This window comes from Garra rufa, chromosome 8, assembly GCF_049309525.1.
Source record: "Garra rufa chromosome 8, GarRuf1.0, whole genome shotgun sequence".
Lineage (NCBI taxonomy): Eukaryota > Metazoa > Chordata > Actinopteri > Cypriniformes > Cyprinidae > Garra > Garra rufa.
In genome coordinates this window covers 18067408-18094219 of record NC_133368.1, presented here as the reverse complement: position 1 = coordinate 18094219, position 26812 = coordinate 18067408, and the positions used below count along the sequence as shown (strand labels likewise).

The following is a 26812-nucleotide window of genomic DNA, read 5'->3' as shown; positions in this document are numbered from 1 at the left end:
CGCCTGACTATGTGTGGTATCAGGGCGATCGGGGGAAAAGCATATAACAGGAGATTGGGCCAGTCGTGGGCCAATGCATCCTGCTCCTTTGAAAAATAAATTGGGCAGTGACAATTGTCTTTTGAGGCGAAAAGGTCTACCTGAGCCTTGCCAAAGACCGCCCATATTTCCTGAATCGTCTGGGGATGAAGCATCCATTCGTCTGAGGAGACGTTGCTCCGAGACAGCATGTCTGCTCCTTGATTCAGCCTGCCAGGCACATGAGTTGCTCTGAGCGAGCGAAAGTTGAGCTGAGCCCATCGTAAGAGACGTTCCACTAATGTGAAAAGGCGTCTCGACGAAAGACCTCCCTGGTGATTTATGTACGACACCACCGTCATGTTGTCCGAGCGGACTAAGACGTGGTGTCCCTTTAAGACTGGCAGAAGTGTATGGAGGCCTAAACACACTGCTAGCATTTCTAGGCAGTTGATGTGAAGGCGTTTTTCGGCTTTCGACCACTGGCCGAATGCCGGCTGGCCATCGCACAGAGCTCCCCAACCTGAGTTGGACGCATCTGTCGAGACCATCTTCCTTCTGCACGCCATGTCCAGGGGAACGCCCTGTTCCATCCAAGAAAGACTCTTCCAAGGAGTCAGAGCTGTGACACAGGTCTGATCTACCTTGATGCGCAGGCGTCCTAGACGCCAGGCCTGAGGAGGAACTTTCGGTTTCAACCAGTACTGCAGAGGGCGCATTTGAAGTAGGCCCAGCTGGAGTACCGGAGATGCTGAAGCCATAAGACCCAGCATCTTCTGAAAAGCTTTGAGAGGGCGGAGGGCTCCGATTTTGAAGGAGGCCGCGAGCTTTCGGATGGCCTGGGCTCGCTGCGGCGCAACCGTTGCCTTCATTTGAATGGAGTCGAAAACTGCTCCCAGGAACGCAATACGTTGGCTGGGAGACAGAGCGCTCTTGGCAAAATTGACCCTGAGTCCTAGGCACTGCAAGTGGCTGAGGATCACGGATCTGTGATGTATTAGCTCGTTCTCTGACTGGGCCAGGATGAGCCAGTCGTCGAGGTAGTTCAAGACGCGGATTCCCTTCTGCCTCAGGGGGGAAAGAGCCGCGTCCATGCACTTCGTAAATGTGCGAGAAGCTAGAGACAGTCCGAACGGAAGGACTGTATATTGATAAGCCACTCCCTCGAAGGCAAATCTCAAGAATTGCCTGTGGTGGGGGGCAATCTGGATGTGAAAGTATGCATCTTTCAGATCCAGCGAGCAAAACCAGTCCTTTGTGCGTATTTGCGAAAGGATCTGTTTTAGCGTGAGCATTTTGAATGGCCGTCTCATGAGGGCGCAATTCAAAAGTCTGAGGTCGAGGATGGGTCTCAGACCGCCATCCTTTTTTGGGACGAGGAAGTAGCGGCTGTAAAAGCCTGATTCGCTCTGTGCTGGGGGAACCGTTTCCACGGCACCTTTTGCCAGCAAATTCCTCACCTCTGTACGCAAAACCTCTATGTTTTTGCTGTGAACTGAGGTGGAGACCACTCCCTGAAAGCGGGGTGGTCTTCGAGCGAACTGAAGTTTATAACCTCGTTCTATTATGCCCATAACCCATTTTGACACCCCGGGGATGGCTTCCCAAGCCTCGGCCCGTGTGTTGAGGGGTTGCATTGATTTGAGCGGTTGGGTGCCGCTTAACAACTCTGGAAGAGGAAATTTGCTCTCTTTTTGAAAATGTTTGTTTTTTATTTTTTCCGCTATCACAGCGGTAAGCTGTAAGGGCGCTGACAGAAAGGGCCCGTGAGTTACAGCCATTTAGTTTGAAAACATGCAGCGCTCTGAACCCGGAACAGAACGGGGTGTTTGGAGGCTGAAGAGAGACATCTTGGGGGCTGGTCCGGCTCTGGCGAGACTTGACCCCTTCCTCTTCCTGTCTTTTAAATCAGGAAGACGCTGGAGGCGCCTGGTCCAACACGACCTTGGGTCGGGGTCCCTGACGTCTAGGGAAAGGGTAGCGTCTGGCCGAGCGAGAGCGATGACGTGGCTCCACCTGGGGGGCTGGCTGAGCAGCTGGCGGGGCGGTCTTTGCAGGCTGCTGAGTCGGCGCCGGTTTGGGGCGACTAAGAGCCGTTGCAGAGCTTGTGCGCTTTGGCAGGAAGTGTCGCATAGCCTGGGACGACTTCTGAGCGGCGGTGAAGCGCTCCGCAAACCCCTCTACTGCTGGACCGAACAGACCGGTAGGAGAGATGGGGGAGTCAAGGAAGGCGACCTTGTCAGCGTCCTTGATCTCCGTCAGGTTTAGCCACAGGTGGCGCTCCAGCACCACCAAGCTGGCCATCGATCTGCCAATCGCCTGTGCCGTCATCTTAGTACCACGCAACGCCAGGTCGGTCGCGCTGCGTAGTTCACGGAACGCAGCGTCATCTATGCCAGCCTCATCCATACTGCGGAGGAGTTTCGCTTGATAGACTTGGAGGACCGCCATTGAGTGCAGCGCTGATGCTGCCTGTCCAGCCGAAGAATAAGCACGTCCAGCGAGAGCTGAAGTAGTTCTGCATGGCTTGGACGGGTGAGTCGCCTTTGCCTTCCAGCCGATGGCAGTGGGCGGGCACAAATGCGCGGCCACAGACTCATCCAGGGGGGGCAACTTGTCATATCCTTTCTCTTCGGCGCCGTCAACCGTCGTGAGGGCGGAGGAAGAAGAGGTACGAAGGCGGGCGGAGTACGGAGCACGCCAGGATTTAGAGATCTCACCGTGAACTTCCGGGAAGAACGGTGAGGCTCGCTGACGAGGGGCTTGGCGGCGCCCCGGCAGGAACCATTCGTCCAAACGACTCCGTACAGGCTCCTCAGGAGGAGACCAATCCAGTCCCAGCTCTTCAACAGCCTTAGATAGAACGCGGAAGAGTTCGGCGTCCATACCAGCGCTGGCGGTGCTGGGTTGAACAGATGGAAAGGGGGCGGGGTCTTGCGGCGAGCCCGACAGCTCCTCTCCATCAGATGCAGCCAGAGACATGCTGTCATCCATGGCTTCCTCCTCACTTACTCCAAAAGAAACCAGATCGCTCGCGGCAGCCGAGGGATTTTGGTCTGGATGAGTGAAGAGAACGGGAGATTCCTCTTCATGTGGTGAAGGTGAGGCACGCGGGGGATCAGCCGGCGTGAGCTCACCAATCACCGTGCGCCGAGTCACTCTGCCCCGCTGCTTTTTCTTCACAGGCTCTTGTGAAGAAGAAAGCGGGAGGGCGCGAGGGGCGTGGCTGCTCTCTGAAAAGAAAGCGAGCCGCGAGCGCAAAGAGGCGAGACTCATGTCCCCGCAATGGGAACAATCTGTCTCAGCGAGCGCAGCCTCGGCATGGGCGGAGCCCAAACACGAGACGCACTCAGCGTGACTATCGACAGCGTGCAGAGGGCTCTGCACGAGCAACAGAAACGCCGTGGCATTTGCAACAACGCCAATGAAATTTGCTCTTTTGGAATATGCTCTTCTATCGCCGGATCGCGGCAAGGAATCACTGTCAGCTGCTTGAAGCGTCAAAACCGACGAGCAGGCGGATCCGCTGCGAGGCTCTTCAACGGCGAGAGGCTTCTTTCTCGAGCGAAGGTCAGTCAGTGTCAGCGAAGATGTGAAGTCGTCGCTGAAGGAGAAGGATCTGAGATCCTGTGGCAAAATGCACGCTTATATAGCCGAATTCTCCGCCCCTTTTGGCGCGTTCGGGCGCGAATCATTGCCACAGGCTCGTGCAGCTCCGCTGCCGAGCCATTGGTTTGTTTTCATCTCACTGCACAAACCAATGGTCGTGCAGTTACACTGCGTTATTGAAATACTTCAGTCTCAGGAGAAAAAGGAGCTTTTTCCCATAAGCGTCTTACGACGCAGTACGAGTGTAGTAACGACAGGGAACATGCTCTTCTGCATCCCAGAACATTTACATGACACTTCAAATGTTTGGGGTCAGAAAGTAATAATCATAAATGTTTTTTAGGCAGCAAATCAGCATATTAGAATGATGTCTGAAGGATCATGTGACACTGAAAACTTGTGCAATGATGCTGAAAATTCAGCTTTGCATCACAGGAATAAATTACATTTTAAAATTATATTATGTTTTTGCTGTATTCAAAAACATTTAAAAAACATATTACTGACCCCCAAAAAACAGCGAAATAATTAACATTTCCTCCTATTTCTTTCATTTACACAGAAGGCGTAAAGAACCCGTCCAGCCGCACACTGAGATTAAGGGGTCTGTTGTTATAGCTGCCAGTATTTATGACTCTGAAAGAGGAGTCACAACCCGCAAGAATTAAAGCGGTGGATTCTGGGAAAGTACCCTCTCTTTCAGAGATACACACACACATTTACTTCAGCTCAATAGGTTACCTGGGATTCTTATTGTTCAGACTTAGTGCAATTTCATTCACAGCATGAGGGTGAGACATGACCATGTTGAAGCCATACTGAGAGAAAGACAGAAAGAGGACTAATTAGTAAACATAGCAGGATCTTCAAGATTTATTATCTGAACATAAAACATGATAAAGACCAAACAGCTTTTCATGAAACACTGTGTGTGTGTGTGTGTGTGTGTGTGTGTGTGTGTGTGTGTGTGTGTGTGTGTGTGTGTGTGTGTGTGTGTGTGTGTGTGTGTGTGTGTGTGTGTGCGCGTGTTAGTTTTCTGTATTTGAGGCCTGATGTCTTCATTACCCTTACGAAAATAAAGTGTATTCAAGTGTGCTATTTGTATGCTTCTTTTAAACTAAAGAAAATAGGAAAGTATACTTTCAGTCTACTTTTGAATGTACTTCTCAGAAATGTGCATTATTTACTTCTCAGGAATATATTTAAAATTACATAGAAAAAGTCTAAATATATCTGAGCTATACTTGTGCTCTGAGAATCCGTGTTTTCATTGTATTACACATCTTCAGAATTTCCAAATTCTGATTATCATGAATAGTCTTTTTTTAGCTTTTTGTTCAAAATGTTGTTTATTTATTTATTCATTTTTTATTTATGAAACTTACCCACATTCAAGTGTTTATAAAAGACTGCATGGAGCTAGAATAAAATGTTTTTGTTTACAAGCAGATACCCTGTTCATGCGTTTGATGTTTTGTATGTTCAGATATTCATATAACAAAATATATACAAATGAATACCTAAATAGGGACATAGCAGTATACTTAAACTACGATGTTAAGTTCACTTAAAGAAAACTTACGAGTATACTTGCAGTACAAAACTACTAAACTAGTAGTTTACTGAGACTATACTTCAAAGTGTACTAAAATGTGTAACAAAGCATTTAATTAGTAAACTATCAGTATACCTATAAGTTTGCTTTCAGTATACTTGTAGTACAAACTAAAAACATAAATCTTTACTACTGTTATACTTAAAGTATACTTAAAAGTGGGCCAATTTAGTCCCAAAGTATTGAAATAGTACACTTACAAGTATACTACTAGTACACATTTGTATACTTACTACATAAAGTATATATAAATATATACTTTTTAAGTATACTTAATAAAATAAACCTGAAGTATACTTCTTTTTGGTAAGGGTAATGAACTTTTTTCGAATACTAATAATGTCAACAGGTTTACGTGAGTATTAAAGGTTGGTTATAGCAAATATCATTGATTTAGTATGAAAACCAGTCCAGTAGATCAAATATAAAATAAAACACTTATAACGTATAACTTTCTATGACTGTTTAGTGGTTAAATGGCAAATGATAAAAGTTCACAAAAAATTCCCTATTTTGTTAGTTTTTCATTGTGTTCTATGATCTGGAAGGACTGGAAAACATTTGAGTCTTTTCTAACATACTGTCGATTTGTAGGTCTGTGTGTTTTTTACCTGGTAGTTCATGATGGCTCGTAGGCACATGATGCACACATGAACGTCGTCTTTCTTACATACTAATCTGGAATTCTTCAATGTCCTCCGGCTGGGTAATGTGTTAGACCTGAGAGCAAAACAACAACTGAAGTTTACTAACCAATATTTTATTCAACATTTGTCACCCTTATGTTGCTCCAAACCCACTGGACTGTATGGATGTTTAGCAGAATGTTTGAACAACAGCTTGGACATTCTGCGAAATATCTTCTTTTGTTTTCCACAGAAGAAATAAAGTTGTACAGGTTTGGAACAACATGAAGATAATGTTATAACTATAACATACACTATCAACCAAAAGTTTGGGGTTGGTAAGATGTGTTTAATGTTTTTGAAAGAAGTCTATTTGATCTAAAACACAGTAAAAACAGAACAACTGTCAAATTGTATTAAAATTTTAAATAATTGTTCTATTTTATTTGTTCTAAGGGTAATCATCTGATGGCAAAGATGAATATTCAGCAGCTATTACTCCAGCCTTCAGTTTAATTAATATCAATGTTAAAAACGTTGTGCTGCTTAAAAGTTTTGTGTAAACTGTGATACTTCTTTCAGGATTCTTTGATGAACTGAAAGTTGAAAGGAACAGCATTAATTTAATGTCAATTAATTAACTGTCAATCCAAGCCAAATAAAAGTACAATTTTTTTTTCCAAAAATCTTCTCCAAACTTTTGAAAGGTAGCTATTTTTGAAAAGACAAACCATTATTTTAAAGGTAAAATGTTTACAATGCTTATAAGCATTAAAAAATATGCATCATCTTCTTGTAAACACAAACCTAGAGTTATACCCTGATTAGATTATTAGATTCACAGGACTGAATCAAGGCAAATGGATCAAGACCACAGGAAGTATTCTCATATTTTTAAATGCTTCTAGTGCTGTGTTTAGGCCTGTCAGCAGCATCTGTGTGATTGAGGACTGCCGTGTGTGATGCGTAAGGATTTGCATTGTCTTAGAGCAGTTAAAGTGCTCTGTGCACACATATCACCTCCACAACACAACAGCAGTGTCATTGACATGCATGCCAGCCATCGGGCCCAAGCCAAAGGCTTTTATGTGTGAGAACAGAGACGCACAGCAACAGATGCACACAAAGAACACACACACACAAACAGGTATAAAAAAGATGCACATTTCACTAACTCTTACCAAGGACAAACAAACTTACAAGACAAAATCATGCACACGAAAAAGAGGAATCTAAACAGGCTCACAAACAGGCTAAAAAAGGTTTACACACAAAAACTAACACAAGGGGCACACAGTTCTTTTCAAGACTGTCACAAGACGAGCTGGGCGTGATTTTCTGAAAACACAAATGCACACACACACACAAACACACACAAAATGCAATATGTCAGCAGCAGTGCCTGAGGGAACGGTTTGTGCTCAATGCAAAACTCATTCAGAACTTGAACACATTCATGTCTGCACTAGAGGTGTGTGATATCTATTGTCTATAATAATATTGTAATGTTGTTTTTACAATATGGAAGTATACATTAGTAATTCACTTGCAAAAGACAAACAAGAACATAAACACTTTTATTGTTTGATGTAGCCTGACACAATATAGTTCATATAACGCAGTTCATATGTCATACAATGTATGATATAGTTAAGCAATACTGTAAACACAAGCAAGTGTGCTGTTTTTCCTGAGTATCAGCATGAATGCAAAAGTGAATGTGATTTTATACAACAGTTCAATAAACAAGAAGCTGTTTTTGCCCTATTTCGCCAACGAAAATCATTCCAAACAAAGTCGCAACAGAGCTGTTGTGAGTCAACAAATGGTGTTTCGTTAATGAATGAATTAGCATTTTTGAATGTATCAAAGATTAATTGATCCATGTATAAAAAAAGACAATAGGTTTTTGAAATCATTTAATTGTGGTGCAAAATGCAGCTGGAGGGCAGGAAGTGATTTTCCTCTGTAGGAATTACTAGCAGAAACTTAAAATGTCTATGTTTTGTGTTGTTCATGGAAATTGGTCAAACCGAGACATTTCTGAAAATTTGTTGTTCATATGAAGGAAAAGGCAAGAAATTGACTTAAAAACGCAGGGAATAGTAAGCTTGTAAACCTGCGTCTGCGGTCAGGAGGAGAGTCGGATAATGCTTGTGTGTGAATGGTTAATAAAAGATTTAATAATATTAACATATAAAGAAATACTGTGCCTTCCAAAAATATTGGCATCCTTGGTAAATATGAGCAAAGACAGCTGTGGAAATATATCTGCATCGTTTATCCTTTTAAATCTTTTATTCAAAAAATTCACAAAGTTCTAACCTTTATTTGAAGTAAAACGATGGAAAGTGTGGGGAAAATCTCATTATAAAATAAATGTTTTTCTCTAGTTCACGTTGCTCACAATTATTGGCACCCCTAGAAATTTGTACAAGTATATTCTCATTCATATTTACTTTTTTTTTTTAGCACACCAGGGTGACTAGGAGCATGACATTGTCCAGCCATGACTTCCCGTTGCACAGTATAAATATGGAGTATAAATATGAGGAACACAAAGGCCAAATTCCCTTAATTATCCATCACAAAGGAGTAAAACCAAAGAATATAGTTCTGATCTGCGGAGCAAGATTGCAGAGCTTCATAAACTAGAAAGTGGCTGAAAGAAAATAGCTAAAGCATCCCCATTTCAACCATCACTGCAATAATTAACAAGTTCCAATCAACAGAAAATGTTACAAATCTGCCTGGAAGAGGATGTGTGTCTATATCGTCATAATGGACATTGAGGAGGAGAGTTTGAGTGGCCAAAGACTCTTCTAAGATCACAGCTGGAGAACTGCAGAGATTAGTTAAGTATTGGGGCAAGAAAGCCTAAAAAAAAGGTCAAATTGCCCCTATATCACCACATGTTGTTAAGGAGGGTTTCAAGAAAAATCCTGCTTGCTCATTCAAAAACAAACTCCAGGATATTCAGTTGTCAGATATGACTGGAACTTCAACTTGGACTGGCTTCTATGGTCAGATGAAATAAAAAAAAAGAGCTTTTTGGCATCAAACACTCAAGATGGGTTTAGTGCAAACAGGGATAAAAAGTACCCCATGTGTACAATGAAATATACTGCTGGATCATTCATGTTGTGGGCCTATTTTCTGCCAGAGACCCTGGACATCTTGTTTAGATACATGGCATCATGGTTTCTATCAAATACCAACTGAAAAAAATTCTAAACCTGACTGCCTCTGTTAGAAATCTTTTAATGGGTCATGGTTGGATCTTCCATCAGGGCAATGATCCAAAACAAACATCAAAACAAACACAAAAATGTGTCTGGGGACAAAATTAAGCTTCTGCCATGGTCATTCCAGTCCCCTGACCTGAACCCTATGGAAAATGTGTGGGGCAAACTGAAGAGGGGAAGCACCAACATGGAGCTGGGAATCTGAAGGATCTGGAGTTATTCTGTACGAAATAATGATCTCTGATCTCTTGCCAGGTGTTTTCCAAACTCATCAGGCATCATAAGAAAAACGGAGAGCTGTTTTCTTGGGAAAAGGACTTTGCATTAATTGGGTGCCAATAATTGTGGCCAATGTGAACTAGAGAAAAACATTTATTTCATAATGAGATTTTCCCCCACTTTCCATTGTTTTACTTAAATGAAAGGTTTTTCAAAAAAGGACATTTTTTGAAATTTTAAAATGAAAAATCAAAAGGATAAACGATGCAGATTAATTTCCACATCTGCCTTTGCCCATAATTACCAAGGGTGCCAATATTTATGGAGGGCACTGTATATAAATAAATACAGGGTGAGACAATGAGAATTCACTCAATGCTAAATGCCACACATAGACATGATTACAATGGAACCTTGTGAGATTGCGATAAATTAAGTGAGTGACAGCTTTTTAGTGACTATATGGAAAGCGGTATTTACTCACTTTCTAGGCTATAATCAATTCAGAATTTGAACAAGTTTCGCTTTACGTGCTGCTAACAGGACCAATAGCCAAAAACCCTGTACAACAGTACTTACAGGAGTGACATATATCCTGCATCCTTTATATTAATGTGGGAATCACTTTTGAAATAGTTTGTTTGCAATCAGGCTTAGTTACTTAGCCTCAATGACAGGCAACTATTTCAATTCAGTTGAAAAAAATCACTCCTCTTCATAACGTAAGGATCACATACATATATTGTGATTTTCTGTTTATACTATTCTCTTGTAATAGTGTCTAAACCAGTACAGTACAGACTTTCCTCCATCTGTTCTGCTTTTTCAGTCACACACATAAAGCAAAACTTTTATTCAAATTCCAAACTGATTATAGCCTAGAAAGCAAGCAAATAGTGCTTCCATATAGCCACTAAAAAGATGTCACTCACTTCAGTTTACTGCAATCTCACAATATTCTGTTATACTCAATGAAGCTCTTGAAACTACAAATATATCTTACATTGTGTCTACGTGTGGTGTTCAACATTGAGTGAATCTCACTCTCACCCTGTATCTATTTATATATTTCTTATATATTAATATCTTAACATATTATTATATACTTTCTTAACCATTTGCACACACAAGCATTATCCAACTCTCCTCCTGACCACAGACGAAGGTTTACAAGCCACTTTTTCCTGTGCTTTTCAGTCAGTTTCTTGCCTTTCCCCTCTTGCGAACAGCAAGTTTTCAAACATGATAAAAGCTCCTTGTGGTTTCTCAGTTTGACCGATCTGAGCATTCATAAACAATGCAAAACATAGGCATTTTGAGTATTTGCTAGTGATTCCTATGAAGAAAATTTGCTTCCTGCCCTCCAGCTGCATTTTGCACCACAACAATGAAGTCATGTGCAAACAACCTATTGCTTTGTTCCATTTTAACAAATCAACTGAATTAATTAGCTACTCAACTACTCACTCATTAATACAGTGAACTGCCACCTACTAGTGGTTTTAGTCAATATCACACACCAGTTAGCACTGATTAATATGTGAATTTCACAGCTGCGTCATTGCTGTGATGTGGTCTGCCTTTCAACTCTGATGTGAGTAAGAATACGTGTCAATGTGTTCACAAAGTGGTTGTCTGTTAAATCTCACTTGTAACACCACCTTCTGATCTCTTTTGTTCAGAACATCACAAAGACCTAAGCCCTTGCAGAGAATTGCATGTGTGTGTAAAGGCTTTGTCATGTGTATCCGGATGTACTGTATGACTGTGCTCATCCAGAACACAATATTCCTGACTCGTAACTGTCAGGTGATTTCACAAGCACACATGCTTAAACACGTCCTCTGTGAAGTTGCAAAAGTCGAGCTACATATTTTATGATAAAAGAACAAAAAAATAATTTAGTCTCATCTGTCAGTTTGTACAAAACATACAATTCTATCTCGTATGTGAGATATTTAGGGGTTATAACTGTGATGCTTACATAAAATGTGAAGCTCTGTTTAGCATTTATAATAATTCAACTGAAGCAATGATATTTGAGCTTTTACAGCCCTAAATTGTTAAAGTGTTAAAATGTATCGATCTAACTGTACTTGGAACCATCAAATAAGATCACTGAATAATTAAATTAAATCCATCTCAATAATGTCATTTAGTAATAATGCAGTTATTTATTGTTTCCTAATTGTGTGATATTAAACCTCTTTATTACTGTAAAGCTGCTTTGAAGTACATAAAAAAGCATGACAAGACTTGACTGTACTGTGTCCAAATCATCCTCTTAGTGGTACAGCTGGATGAATTTCTGATTATGTGCTACAGATGTAATGCCTATTGGTGGAGTTTGATCTGTGCCAACAGTATTTTGTGGACTATCACATCCGTCACATGCTACATTTTAACATTTTAATACCTACCTACAGTAAATCCATCTACATTATAATGGATTTTAGTTCCCATAGTTATAATGTATTATAACTCTCATATCTTGGCATTGTTTAAAGGGTTAATTCACCCAAAAATGAAAATTCTTTTATTAATTTTTCACCTTCATGTTGTTCCAAACTCTTAAGACCTTTATCTTCAGAACACAAATTAAGATGTTTTTGATAAAATCCAAGAGCTCACTGATCCTCCATAGACAGCAAGAGTCTTTTTCAATGCCCAGAAAGGTACCAAAAACATCAACAAAATTGTCCATGTCAGTAAACATCAGTAGTTCAATTGTAATTTTATGAAGCTACAAGAATACTTTTTGTGTGAAAATATAATTATCGTTGCTTCATAAAATTAAGATTGAACCATTGATGTCACATGGACTACTTTATTGATGTCCTTACTACCCTTCTGGGCCTTGAACATGGTGGGATCCTTGCTGTCTATGGAGGATCAGAAAGCTCTCGGATTTCATCAAAAATATCTTGATTTGTGTTCCGAAGACAAACAAAGATCTAACAGGTTTGGAACAACATGAGGGTGAGTATTTAATGACAAAATTTTCATTTTTTGGTGAACTATCCTGTTCAGATCTACACAATATCCTACTACATTTTATAAGTGATCTTACAAAGTCTTCTTCTAAACATACAACACAAAAGGCTTTATAATGTGGTAATTATATTTATAAGCCCTAAGATATCATAAAAGTGTTTTATGAAACATTTCCTTTGAACATGTTTTTTGTGTTTATTTTCATGTTTATGTTTTTGTCTGCTTGACAGGACCATACAACGTTGTGTATCTTGTATTAGAGCTGTTAAAATTTGGCACTTTAAGTACAATTCTCTCATACTGACCACTGGATGTTCAACATGGCACTTCATGGCAAAGAACTCTCTGAGGATCTGAGAATTAGAATTGTTGCTCTCCACAAAGATAGTCAAGGCTATTAGAGGTTCAGAAACACCCTCAAACCGAGTTACACTACAGTGGTCAGGGTCATACAGAGGTTTTCCAAGATGGGTTTTAGTCGGGACAGGCCTTGCACTCGTTCTGTGCATCAGGTACAGAACCTGGCTTCAAAAAACAGATGCATGAGTGCTGCCAGCATTGCTATAAAGGTTGCAGAAGTAGAAGGGCAGCTTGTCAGTGCTCAGACCATACCACACACTGCAACAAGTCAGTTTGCATAGGTGTCGTCCCAGAAGGAAGCCTCATCTGAAGCTGGCTCACAAGAAAGCCTGCAAACAGTTTGCTGAAGACAACCTGTCCAAGAGCATGAATTACTGGAACCATGTAATGTGGTCTAATGAGACTATAAGATAAACTTGTTTGGCTCAGATGGTGTCCAGCATGTGTGGCGATGCCCTGGTGAGGAGTACCAAGAAAATTGTGTCTTGCCTACAGTCAAACATGGTGGTGGTAGCATCATGGTCTGGGGCTGCATGAGTGCTGCTGGTACTGGGGAGCTGCAGTTCATTGAGGGAAACATGGATTCCATTATGTACTGTATTCTGAAGCAAAACATAATGCCTTTTCTCCAGAAACTATACCGAACGGTAGTTTTCCAACATGATAACGATCCCGAACACACCACCAAGATGACAACTGGCTTGCTGAGGAAGCTGAAGGTGAAGGTGATGGGGTGGCCAAGTATGTCTCCTGACCTGAACCTTATTAATCATCTGTGGGGCATTCTCAAGCCTAAAGTGTAGAAGCACCATGTGTCTAATGTCCAGCAGCTCTGTGAGGAGTGGAAGAGGATCCCAGCAACAACCTGTGCAGCTCTGGTCAATTCCATGCCCAGGATGATTACGGCAGTGCCAGATAACAATGGTGCTAACACAATATTTCTATAGTATTCCCTAAGTTATACTAAAATGGTCGCTGAAATGAATTTTAGATGATACAACATATTATAAAATATTTTTATAAAATGCACGCATTGTAATGCTTTAAGAAAGCCATTGTAATGAATTGTAAATACATGCATCATTAAAAGTGTAACCATGTATCAATAGACAGCTCAATAACTTAGTAGTCTAGCACTATACTATTTTACAGAATTCCATAAAAATAAACAAGATTTTAGCTAAACCTAAACATGCAGCAGACGTACCCTTGTTTCTCTGAGCACTTTGGGCATTGTAGATGAGTCTGTGTTCTTCAGGAGGGCATTGGAAAATGTGAAAATTATTATTTTAAAATATTGAATACAGAACACAATTTAAGCCTACAAATTACTAAGAGCTGAGGGAAAGCATAGGAACAAAACTACTGCTTGTGGGCAGAATCTATGCAATCACACCACTGAATGTACAGTTTACAGTGGTGAGAAATGATTATGTGAATTCATAAATCCATCACACAGCAGCATGATCTGAGTAAACAGCTTAAAAAAGCAAGTGAAATGAGAGATCAAGCTTGACAGATAACATAAGGGCAAGTTACATCTGAGGCCGCAGGTACACAGCTAGCTACTTAGCAACTGAACTCACTCTGCTAATCTAACCTCTATAATTCAGCCTGTTAGAGAGACATGAAGGGGACAGGAGAGGAAAGGACACTCTATCTGAAGGACGAAAAGAACATGCCTTGTGCTGCAGATGGGAAGACACAACAGGAAACTGCAGACAGAGTGACAACTGCATTAATTACACAGATTAATTTAACAGAACCTTTGACACAGTTCAGAATTCTAGCAAAGTGATCAAACCGAAGTGTTTTAGTCATTTAAAGGTACACAGAATTACTGTAATAAAGTTATACACCTGAATAAATAAATAGCACATATAAATAAAATGTTTTAGTTTTCATAAAGGCCCATCCACACCAAGAAAGATAACTATAACGATAACTATAAAATGATAACTACACTGGAATACACACCAATATCTCCTGCAGCTCTTTAATAAATAAATAAATAAATAAATACAAATCTTAGGAGAGATATAACAGTGTAATCAGAGTTATTAAAGTCTAACTAACTTAAAACTATCACTAAAGTTAAAAAGAAATGTTACCTAAAATTACATACATTTTATTTCAGCTAGTTGCCAAGGAAACATTTCTTATTTCCATTTAGTTGAAATTAATAAAAAAAAAATAATAATAAAATAAAATAAAAAATAACTAAAACTTAAAAAAAAAAGACTTAAAATAAAATAATAAAAAAACACAAAAACACAAAACAAAATTATTAAAACTTCAACAAACTTGCCATAGCTGTGGTATGGACTTCCCTGTTCTCATCGAATTAGAACGATTATTAAAGGGGTCATATGATGTAGCTAAAAATAGCATTATTTTGTGTACAGTCGTGGCCAAAAGTTTTGAGAATTACATAAATATTGGAAATTAGAAAAGTTGCTGCTTAAGTTTTTATAATAGCAATTTGCATATACTCCAGAATGTAATGAAGAGTGATCAGATGAATTGCATAGTCCTTCTTTGCCATGAAAATTAACTTAATCCTGAAAAAACTTTCCACTGCATTGTTAAGAAGGCTTCAGGACGTCCAAGAAAGTTCAGCAAGCGCCAGGATCGTCTCCTAAAGAGGATTCAGCTGCGGGATCGGAGTGCCACCAGTGCAGAGCTTGCTCAGGAATGGCAGCAGGCAGGTGTGATCGCATCTGCACGCACAGTGAGGCCAAGACTTTTGGAAGATGGCCTGGTGTCAAGAAGGGCAGCAAAGAAGCCACTTCTCTCCAAAAAAAAAACATCAGGGACAGATTGATCTTCTGCAAAGAGTATGGCGAATGGACTGCTGAGGACTGGGGCAAAGTCATATTCTCCGATGAAGCCTCTTTCCGATTGTTTGGGGCATCTGAAAAAAGGCTTGTCCGGAGAAGAAAAGGTGAGCGCTACCATCAGTCCTGTGTCATGCCAACAGTAAAGCATCCTGAGACCATTCATGTGTGGGGTTGCTTCTCATCCAAAGGAGTGGGCTCACTCACAATTTTGCCCCAAAACACAGCCAAGAATAAAGAATGGTACCAAAACACCCTCCAACAGCAACTTCTTCCAACAATCCAACAACAGTTTGGTGAAGAACAATGCATTTTCCAGCACGATGGAGCACCGTGCCATAAGGCAAAAGTGATAACTAAGTGGCTCGGGGACCAAAACGTTGAAATTTTGGGTCCATGGCCTGGAAACTCCCCAGATCTTAATCCCATTGAGAACTTGTGGTCAATCCTCAAGAGGCGGGTGGACAAACAAAAACCCACTAATTCTGACAAACTCCAAGGAGTGATTATGAAAGAATGGGTTGCTATCAGTCAGAATTTGGTCCAGAAGTTGATTGAGAGCATGCCCAGTCGAATTGTAGAGGTCCTGAAAAAGAAGGGCCAACACTGCAAATACTGACTCTTTGCATAAATGTCACGTAATTGTCGATAAAAGCCTTTGAAACGTATGAAGTGCTTGTAATTATATTTCAGTACATCACAGAAACAACTGAAACAAAGATCTAAAAGCAGTTGAGCAGCAAACTTTGTGAAAACTAATATTTGTGTCATTCTCAAAACTTTTGGCCACAACTGTATTTGTTGTAATGCAATGTGTTTATGCGGTTTGAGGTTAAAAAAAACATTATTTTCCACATACTGTACATTATTGTTGCTCCTCTCTGCCCCGCCTTTCTGAAACGGTTAGATTTTTACAAAACTCATCATTGATAAAAAGCAAAGTGTTCTCTGATTGGCCAGCTACGCGGTTCATGGTGATTGGCCGAATACCTCAAGCGTGTGAAGGAAATGTTATGCCTCTTATCATGTTGTGATGCCGTTTCTGGGTGCTACGACATAGAAACGATAAAATATAACTACTGGTTATAATGACTCATGCGGTCTTTTAACGCATTTCGTCATGCCGCGTAAACATAACACCATGTCTGCATTTTCGATCGTAGAACGAGAAACAACAAGCACTACTCTACACTGCTCAAAACTCGCGTTTGAATAGACAGTAGCAAATTCTTTAAATATAAAAACGTACTTACAGGCTGTGAGTCAGAAGCGCAGACTGTCCTTGCAATGTTGGAACTGGCCCACTTTATAGCCATAACCCTTTGTGTACAGCTGGCATCGTAAGCTGCTCTCCCAAGTTCAGGAAACAGTACTTTGTGAAATGCACAGCACCCACTCAAATAATAGCATTGTACTTTTCCGGAACAGTGTTGTAAATATAAAGCCTGTAAAAGTTACGCCTTCTTTCTTTCCATATACATATGGGCGGTTTTATGCTAATCTACTCACCCCGTGACGTGAAGTGGGGGCATGTTTGAACGAGCCATTTTAGGAAGGTGTGGCTGAGTCTTAACTTTTATAATAAATATCTCTTTGGGTTTGAGACTTTAAGCTTTGCAACTTAACAGATCTTATCTATGCACAAACAGCTTGTAACACTCCAAAGACAAAGGAAAACAAGAAACTGCATCATATGACCCCTTTAAAACTGTATAGTTATAGTTATCATCCTTGTGAATGGGCTTTAAAGGTGCTACACCTACTCATAAATGAGGCATGGGTGACCTACATTATGAATACTATTTCTGCTATTCATATTGACATTAGTATGTGGTAATCCTGAATCCAAGCTCCTGTGGCGTCAGCATTAATTCCAAGACCATGTAATATTTGGCCAGTGAAATATAAACATAAAATACTATATTAATGTCTTCTTTCACTTTTGAGACTTTGGTGATCACACTATAGGGCCTTTGCTTTGTCTAATACGCTGTTGAAAACACTTGTCTCTACATATTTAATAAACAGAAGCTTTTGATGTGACCCAGAAGAAACAATCGAGCAGAATTCCAAAATTAGAATGTGGAATTCTCTAACTACCACATAAGGGTTAGACCCTAATCCAATTCAAGTGACAGGGGCTTAAGATATTGAACCCATTCAAACAGATCCCCTCAGGCCCTGTGTAAATACTTCTGTCCCGTCATCAGACTGCTTAATAACAGACAGGGAAGTTCCTGTATTAATACTCATATGATGGTGATGTGTCAGTTGTCCATTCTTTATGAGAATAAAATCGTCGAAGCCAGTTTTGTGAGTCAGCAGCCAGACAGACAGACACACACATGTTGACTGTGTTCTGACATGGTGCACTGTTGCCTAAGCCATTTAAAGTCTTACAGGCCTCATGACTATACAAAAGAGTCTTTCAGAAATCACATGAAGTCCATACACACTCTCTGCAGTCGGACAAACAATATCAGATTAGATACTATCAGCATCTTGTTTGCTATGACTCTTGGTTCTAAAAACAAAATAAAAATGAAAATTGTTTGTGCTTACACACCTTATTGTTGAATGTCTGCTGGCTCTGGAGATGTTGTTGCCTATGACAGATGATGAGAGGTTGTTTCCTCCATGGAGATCTTCAATCGATCGATTCCAGGGTTTAGATTTATCCATCGAGTTTTCTGTGCTGTTCTCAGAACTGTCACCGTCATACCTGTCAAACACAGAACAGCAGGGGCTCAGGATAGGGTTCAGGACTTTCCAAAAACTAGGATATTATATTTTTAACCCTATTGTAATTGTTAGAATGGCCAAGGATCAGCAATCTCCACGTAAAATTGATCGGGCAGATCAATTTTACGAATCGTAAGTCGTAGAGACTTGAAACTTGGAGGGATGGTAGTACTCACACCGTCTATAACGTCAGCTGGCGAAATTAAATGAAAAACGTCTCGGGTTACTATTGTAACCTTAGTTCCCTGAGGGAACGAGACGCCGCGTCTAGAAACGCTATGGGGAACGCCATTGGCGGGCCGCACTCTGAATCATGTCTTGCAACCAATGAACGACGGGGGTGACGTCACAGGCGTGGTGACGTCACCGACCAGGAAGTATAAAGCACGTGCGTTTGACACCCGCGGCAGCTCTAGCATGAAGCGAGCGCCGCAGGGGGCGGGAATTATGGTACGAGACGCGGCGTCTCGTTCCCTCAGGGAACTAAGGTTACAATAGTAACCCGAGACGTTCCCTTCCGGGAACTCGAGCCGCGTCTAGAAACGCTATGGGGAACGAGACTACCTACGTCCCCATAATTTCCGAACCCTGCGCAGTGTCTGTGCCATCAGGTGGAAGGATAAAGAGCCTTTGTCTAGCATTCCGCGGACAAGAGGCCCTGTAATCCTCGGCCCTTAGGCGCACGAGGAATGGTAGTCTTCCTCTGTCTGGTCGCCAGCCAGAGCGAGAGGTACTCCGCGGCCCTCAGGCACACGCAGAGTCTTAGTCCTTTGTCTGGGAGTTAGCCAGAACAAGAGGGACCGAATGACCACTGTCTAGCACTCGGCGGACAGATGGTGTGTGTAGTCCCTGGTCCGTAGACCCACGAGGACTGTGAGCTTGACCTCCAGGCTCCTCGGCCCTCGGGCACACGAGGAGTGGGTGATCCTTTGCCTGGGGGTGCAGCCAGAGCATGAGGGATCCAAGGCTCGGCCTGTGCTACGCCAGGACGCGAGAGATAAGGCCATTGTCGGCATTCCGCGGACAAGAGGGCACTGCAATCCCCGGCCCTCGGGCTCACGGGGAAGACAGTAGGGGCCTCAGCCTGGTAGCCAGCCAGTGCATGAGGCACTCCTCAGCCTTGTACTAAGGCAGACGAGGAGTCTTAGTCCTTGGTCAAGGTAGTTTCCGGAACCAGAGGGACCGCATTACACTCGGTCTGATAGCATTCTGCGTCAGAACACGAGGACAAGTAAGCCATTGTCTAGCATTCCGCGGACAAGAGGGCTGTAAAGCTCTCGGCCCGCAGGCACACGAGAATAGAGACCTCCGCCTGGTTCGCCAGTCAGTGCAGGAGGCACCCCTCGGCCCTCGGGCACACGAGGAGTCTTAGTCCTTTGTCTGGGGTTTCAGCCATGACAAGAGGGACTGAAAACTCGGTCTGTTAATAGTGTCAGAGCACGAGAGTAAGAGCCTTTGTCTAGTTTTCCACGGACAACAGGCTAAGTATTTCTTAGTTTGTTTGCAGATCTCTTTAGTTTGGCGAAACTAACTTCTCTTCTTTCCGCAGAAAGATGCGCCTTGAGAAGTCTTCTCCTGGCTAGGGAGGTGGCTGACTCTCTAGGCCTAGCGCACTAGGCCGAGAGCACAGCAGAGCCTGGAGCGGCTCTGAGGTCAAGCTCATAATACCTGACGAACGTCAGGGGCGAGGACCAACCCGCAGCATTGCAGATGTCCTGTATGGGGACACCTGCCATCAGAGCTCTCGAGGCACTCATACCTCGAGTAGAATGAGCCTTGAGTCCCAATGGAGAGGGGAGATCAGAGGACTCATAAGCAGTAGCTATGGCATCGATGATCCATCTACTAATTGTAGGCTTTGAAGCCGGGCTCCCCCTCTTAGGGGGGCCGTAACAGACGAACAGTTGCTCTGTTTTACGCCACATGGCAGCTCTGTGGACGTAAGCGTCTAAAGCTCTGACTGGGCACATGCAATTTAACTTCCTGTGACCTGGCTCCACGTATGGAGGAGGATAGAACGCCTGCAGCGTTATCGGCTGCGGTGCTAGGGAGGGGACCTTCGGGACGTACCCGACCCTGGGATACAAAAAGGCTTTGGCCATCCCTGGGGCAAACTCTAAGTGAGACGGGGCCACTGACAGGGCCTGCAGGTCGCCTACTCTCTTGAGGGAGGTAAGTGCTAACAGAAGCGCTGTCTTTATTGTAAGTATGCGATCCGTAGACTCCTCTATCGGCTCAAATGGGGGCTCACATAGAGCTTCTAGCACCACAGCGAGGTCCCACGCGGGAACCCTGGGTGTCACTCGAGGCCTCAACCTGAGCACACCGCAGAGGAACCGTATGACCAAGGGCTCTCTGCCCACTGAGAGGCCACCTAGAGGGGCGTGGTAGGCACTTATGAACGCCACGTAAACCTTCAAGGTGGAGTGAGCTAGCCCTGCGGAAAGGCGAGACTGTAGGAACTCCAGAACTGTACCGACCGGGCAGTTGACTGGGTCTAAGTGGCGCTCGTGGCACCATCTCGCGAACAAGTTCCACTTGAGGCCATACAGTTTCCTCGTAGAGGGAGCTCTGGATTGGAGAAGGGTCTCAACCACCTCAGTAGGGAGACCCGCTCCTATGAGTTGCGCCCCCTCAGGGGCCACACCCATAACCTCAACTTCTCCGGGTGGGGGTGGCAGACTGCGCCCCCAACCTGGGACAGGAGGTTCCTCCTGACGGGAATCTCCCATGGAGAGCCGTCGAGGAGAGATATCAGGTCCGAGAACCATACTCGTGCCGGCCAGCGCGGGGCTACTAGTAGCAGCCGCACTTGAAACCGACGGACCCGTTCCAGAACTCCCGGGAGCAGAGCGATCGGGGGAAAGGCGTACAGACGCAGCCTCGGCCACGTCTGTGCCATGGCGTCCAGCCCCAGTGGAGCTGGAGGCACTAGAGAGTACCAGAGGGGACAGTGCGATGTCTCTTGAGTCGCAAACAGGTCCACCTGTGCCTGGCCAAAAACTCCATATCTGCTCCACCACCTCTGGGTGAAGCATCCATTCCCCGGGCCTCGGCCCCTGCCTCGACAGGACGTCTGCTCCCACATTCAGATGTCCAGAAATGTGGACTGCTCTCAGGGAGAGGAGTTTTCCTTGAGACCACAGGAGGATCCGATACGCCAGCTTGAATAAGGGGCGTGAGCGGATCCCTCCTTGATGGTTTATGTAATAAACTACCGCTGTGCTGTCTGTGCGAACGAGGACATGACGGTTTCTTAGGTCTGGTAGAAAACTCCTCAGGGCCTGGAACACCGCCAGCATCTCTAGGCAGTTTATGTGCCATGAGAGATGGTGCGGGCTCCACAGGCCTTGGGCTGAGCGGCCACTCATGACCGCTCCCCACCCGGTAAGGGACGCATCTGTCGCTAGTGTGACACGGCGGCATGGCATCCCCAAGACCGGTCCCTGAGAGAGAAACCAGGGTTTCTTCCACATGACCAGGGCACGTAGGCAGCGCCGCGTGACACTGATCTTGCGGAGTGGGTTTCCCCTCGGGGAGAACCCCCCTGGTTTTGAGCCACCACTGTAGTGGTCTCATATGCAGCAGTCCAAAAGGTATCACGTTGGAGGCGGCTGCCATAAGACCTAACAGTACTTGGAACTGTTTGACAGTGAGTGACTGGCCTAGCTTGACCGCATTTACTGCAGTGAGTATGGACTCTATCCGAGCAGGTGACAATCGTGCCCGCATCGTGGATGAATCCCACACCACGCCCAGATAAGTAGTCCTCTGTAATGGAGAGAGGACGCTCTTCTTGGCGTTGAGTCTCAACCCTAACTTCTGCATGTGAGCGAGAACAACACCTCGATGCTGAACCGCTAACTGCTCCGAGCTGGCTAGGATCAGCCAGTCGTCTATATAATTGAGTATGCGGATGCCCTGGAGTCGCAGTGGAGCCAGCGCAGCATCCACACACTTCGTAAAAGTTCTGGGTGAGAGAGCTAGGCCGAACGGAAGAACCCTGTACTGGTACGCTTTGCCCCTGAAAGCGAACCTGAGGAACTTCCTGTGCTGAAGAAGGATGGAGACGTGGAAATAAGCGTCTTTTAGATCTATCGTGACGAACCAGTCCTCGGACCTGATCTGTGACACGACCTGTCTGACAGTAAGCATCTTGAACTTCAGTTTTCTGACTGAGCGGTTTAGAAGCCTGAGATCTAAGATGGGCCGAAGCCCCCCATCCTTCTTCGGAACAATGAAGTAACGGCTGTAGAACCCGGATTCCCTGTCTTGAGGAGGGACCACCTCGATGGCCTCCTTCCTCAGAAGAGTATCTACTTCTTGTTCCATTACCAGACCCTGCTCGGGGCTTACTAATGTTGGAAATACCCCGCTGAAAGGTGGCGGCTTGGAGCCGAACTGGATAGCATAACCTTTCTCTACAGTACGCAGGACCCACTTTGAAATATTTGGCAGTAGTTTCCACGCTGCCAGAAAATTTACTAAGGGTACCAGCCTCTCGAGACTGGTGTCTGGATTTACTCGAGGAACTAACTCGGAGACCTGTAACAGTGAACTGGCAGGATGCTCCTGAACTAGCTCCTCTGAGGACCCCCGTGGGGGTTGCGAACTCTCCAGGGCCGCTACGTTTTCGGGCGGGACAGCTAGAGGGTGTTCGCGGGAGACCGCTGCGCCCTGTGACACTGGCAGGGTTAGCTGACTCGTCTCCTGAGGGCCTTGAGGGGGTTTGAAACCCGCACCTGGGGGTACGGTGCAAACCCGCTCGCGAGGGGCTGCCCTCAACGGCCCTGAGCCACAACCGTCAGGGCCGCTTAGCCGCGGACTTCCTCGACTGAAGGACGACCCTCAGGTCGGGCCTTCTGTCGGGGGCCTTCGGCTTAGAGCGTCGCCGTCCCCGCCCTCTAGGCTGGGCCGGAGGGGTACGGGTGGCAACGCTCTTTTTCTGTGCCTCACGGTACGAGGAGCTCGTACACGGCTGGGGCTGCTCCCGTCCACAGCACGAGCGGTCTCCTTGGTGGCGCGGAGAGCGAGATCTGCAGTACGTTGCATCTCTGACACATTCACTTCCTCACCATCGCTCAACTCCTTCAGCAGGTCGGCTTGATAGGCTTGTAGCACTGCCATGGTGTGAAGGCAAGCGCCAGCCTGACCTGCTGCCGTGTACGCCTTGCCCATTAAGCCTGATGTAACTTTTAGGGGCTTTGTGGGCAAGGGCGGAGCCTTCAGGGACGATGCCGAGCCGGGGGACAGATAGCCCGCAAGCGTCTGCTCTACCCGTGGCATCGCCCTGTATCCGCACTCCTCCGCGCCCGCGATATTTCCATAGTTCTCAGCGGGGTTGAATAGGCGGAAGGAGTACGGCTTCTCCCACGATCTAGAAAGTTCTTTATGCAGATCGGGGAAGAAGGGAAGGCTCCGCTTAGGGGGTGCTGACTGTGTCCGCAGGAAGCGCTCATCTAATGCGCTTCGCTGCGGCTCATATGCTTTGCGACTTTCTTCCGCGGGCCAAGCGATGTTGAGCTTGGCCATAGCGTTTGTCAGCACCTCCAAAAGCTCCTCGTAGTGAGGCGAGCGGGGCGGCGGTTGTGGCTCATCATCCGGAGCTGCAAGGTCGACCTCCTCGGAGGAAGACAACAGGAGCTCCGGGATCAACTCTGGAGGGGAAGAAACCGCAGTGCGGGCTTCCACATCCAAGAGAAGATCACTCGATTGGCTGAGTGAGGGCGGAGATAGGGGTTCACCCGTCTCCATTCCCTCCAGCAAATCGAGCTGCGAACCCCACGAGTGCAGCTGCCGCTCCGCCTCGGCGGAAGCGGGGCCACTCCCGCGGGGAACGCTGGTGAAAGCCCCCTCCTCAAAGAGGGCTTTCCGGGAGCGAAGCACGCGCACCGGCAATCGGTCACAGTGCTCACAGCCAGCCTTTTCGAGGGCTGACTGAGAGTGCTCCGCTCCCAAGCAGACCACGCATAGGCTGTGTGTATCCCCACCAACAATGTAGCGTTGGCAAGGAGGGACACACTGCCTATGCGGGCGCTGTACCGCCACCGCTTTTCTGGTTGCTTTGCTAGATTTAGACGCCATTTGCTCAAATAAAAGTGTACCAAACTGGGCACAAAAACAGCAAATGGTAGACAGACACAGACACAGAGCGCTCTCGCTGAATGACAAAAGCTGCCGCGGGCGTCAAACGCATGTGCTTTATACTTCCTGGTCGGTGACGTCACCGCGCCTGTGACGTCACCCCCGTCGTTCATTGGTTGCAAGACATGATTCAGAGTGCGGCCCGCCAATGGCGTTCCCCATAGCGTTTCTAGACGCGGCTCGAGTTCCCGGAAGGGAACCAACTTTTTCGAAAAATAAACTAGTACAATTATCTGGACTCTCTAGGTCAATACTTATCAAAGAAATGTTGAAATTTACCCTTTAGGAAGCTATAATGGGGTCGTCTAAAAAAGGGACCCTGTCCAAATATACCCAAAAGCCTATAAAGCCTAAATGAAAACTCAAAACATCACGAAACCTGGTGAGCGACAGGTTATTCTAAACAAGCATGCAAAGTTTTAGGGACATCAGACCACAGCTGCTGTTATAACAGTCATAAATGTTAAAAAAAAAACCATCATACTTCAATGCTGAATGACATGGAATTGCCAAATTACTTTTTTAATCATTGATTTAGGTGGTTACAGGCTTGTTAAATAATATGTAATGTATTTATATGTGTTTAAAAGCCTTAAATTGCTTGAAGCCCGGTAATTGCTGCTTGCAGCTATATTTTATATATTTTTTTTATCTTGCACAACCTCCTAAAATATACTTTATCTGTGTTCATGAGACATTTGCTTGTATGCACTACAAAAAATTATAATCCTCAATTATAATCCTCACCCTAATTCACTTAAGAATACTTTCATAACATAAAATAATACTTTAAAAATCATTGTAACACAATAATATTAAAAACACTTTTTTGAAATATTGACTATATTGACTAATTGTTTAAAACGCAAACTTTTTCACATTTTCACATTCACCTTATGTTTTGTATGCATGTATAGCACAAACACATTTTTTTATGTGTGTAGTTGATGTTTTAATTTTATTTAAAAAAAGTAAATAAATAAATACATAGATAAATACTTAAATCATAGATGATGCCTACTAAATTTGGCTGGTTACACTACTAAGTAATAAATTGATCAAAAGAAAAAATAAAGACTTTTTCATTGTTACACACACACAATAATCTATAAATGCTGTTATTTTTGTTTACTAGTATTTTTTTCTATTCATCAGAAAATTTTGAAAAAAAATATCACAAATTCCACATAAATATTAAACAACTACTTTTACCATTGATAATAATCAAGTGTTTCTTAAACAGCAAATCAGCATATCAGCTTTAAAAATATTTAAACAGAAAAGAGTTTAATCGTAATAGAATTTCATATTATTAATTTTTTTACTGTATATTTGATAAATGAACAAGTTATGTGACTTTATTCAAACACACACAAACAAATCTTTTTAACACTAGCGTATAATGTGTGTTGAAGTATTGGGGTATGATAACCCTAAAACACACTAAAACGTGTTAATAACTAATTAGGCTGTAAAATGCTATTGGTTGTAAATGAGATCTTGTGATTTCATCTGATCTCAGTGAGCACACACACGTACACACGGGTCCTCTCCGAGCAGCAGTAAGGCATGTAGTCAGAGCCACACAAAAATACGGCAGCGCTCTGGGTGAAAGGAGCCATTGTGTTCATTGTGTTCACGTTGGGTACAATCACGGGTGACTTACGTGACAGCATACTGTGCAAACGAAAGATACTCCACCAACACATCCAAACCCTTATTCTCCTCATTCAGAAACTCTCGCACCCACCTAAACAGGGAGAGAGAGAGAAACAAAGGCCATTATTAAAAAAGTTTGTCCACACTACTGTGTTACTTTGATATGCTTTATCATTACTACATTATAGTGTTATATCACTAATTATACCACGAGTAAGCATGCAGAAATTAGACTAGTAATCCAAGAGACTCCACAGAGCTTACAGTGTGTCCCAGTGTTCAGAAACTGCACTTCCATATGGAGACAGACTCCATGAAATATGTATCATGGAACAGCGTCTCAGTAGCTTAAAAAAAAAACAGCTTCGACGTAGTTCGGAGATTGAAAGCAAAGGTTTCATGTAGCTGGATGTCTTCCTTTAGAGCAACAGCAATGAGAGATACTTCAAAGACACAGCAGAGACATCCCAGAATACCGCACACACACACACACACACACACACACATTCACATTGACAAAGACTGCAAGGATCCCAGAAATGATCAAAAGCTGGTTTTCACCTTTTCTTAGCAGTGAAAAGTAGGCCAACACCTGAAAACCTTACTGTTGTGATTCGAGTTCTGAAAGAAAAATTATTTTGTGTCTCCATTTCTTTTGATTTTCTAATGAGCAGTTTAACTCATGTGAGAAAATGTATTTATCTGAAAGTTATAGGAGCACTATGAGGAGCTATGGAATATGGA

The 26812-nt window shown here is 43.7% G+C and overlaps 1 protein-coding gene across 2 annotated transcripts in view; it reads right to left on the bottom strand.

The window, feature by feature from the left end:
* The window catches only part of fmnl2a (formin-like 2a), a 117555-nt gene that overhangs the window by 34776 nt on the left and 55967 nt on the right, over positions 1 to 26812 (bottom strand). For both annotated transcript variants that reach the window (XM_073845198.1, XM_073845196.1), the window contains exons 5-8: positions 26076 to 26159; positions 18090 to 18245; positions 5854 to 5962; positions 4369 to 4445 (exon numbers count right to left, since the gene is read on the bottom strand). In XM_073845198.1, coding sequence (XP_073701299.1) covers positions 4369 to 4445; positions 5854 to 5962; positions 18090 to 18245; positions 26076 to 26159 — 426 coding nt within the window. The remainder of the gene's footprint in view (positions 1 to 4368; positions 4446 to 5853; positions 5963 to 18089; positions 18246 to 26075; positions 26160 to 26812) is intronic.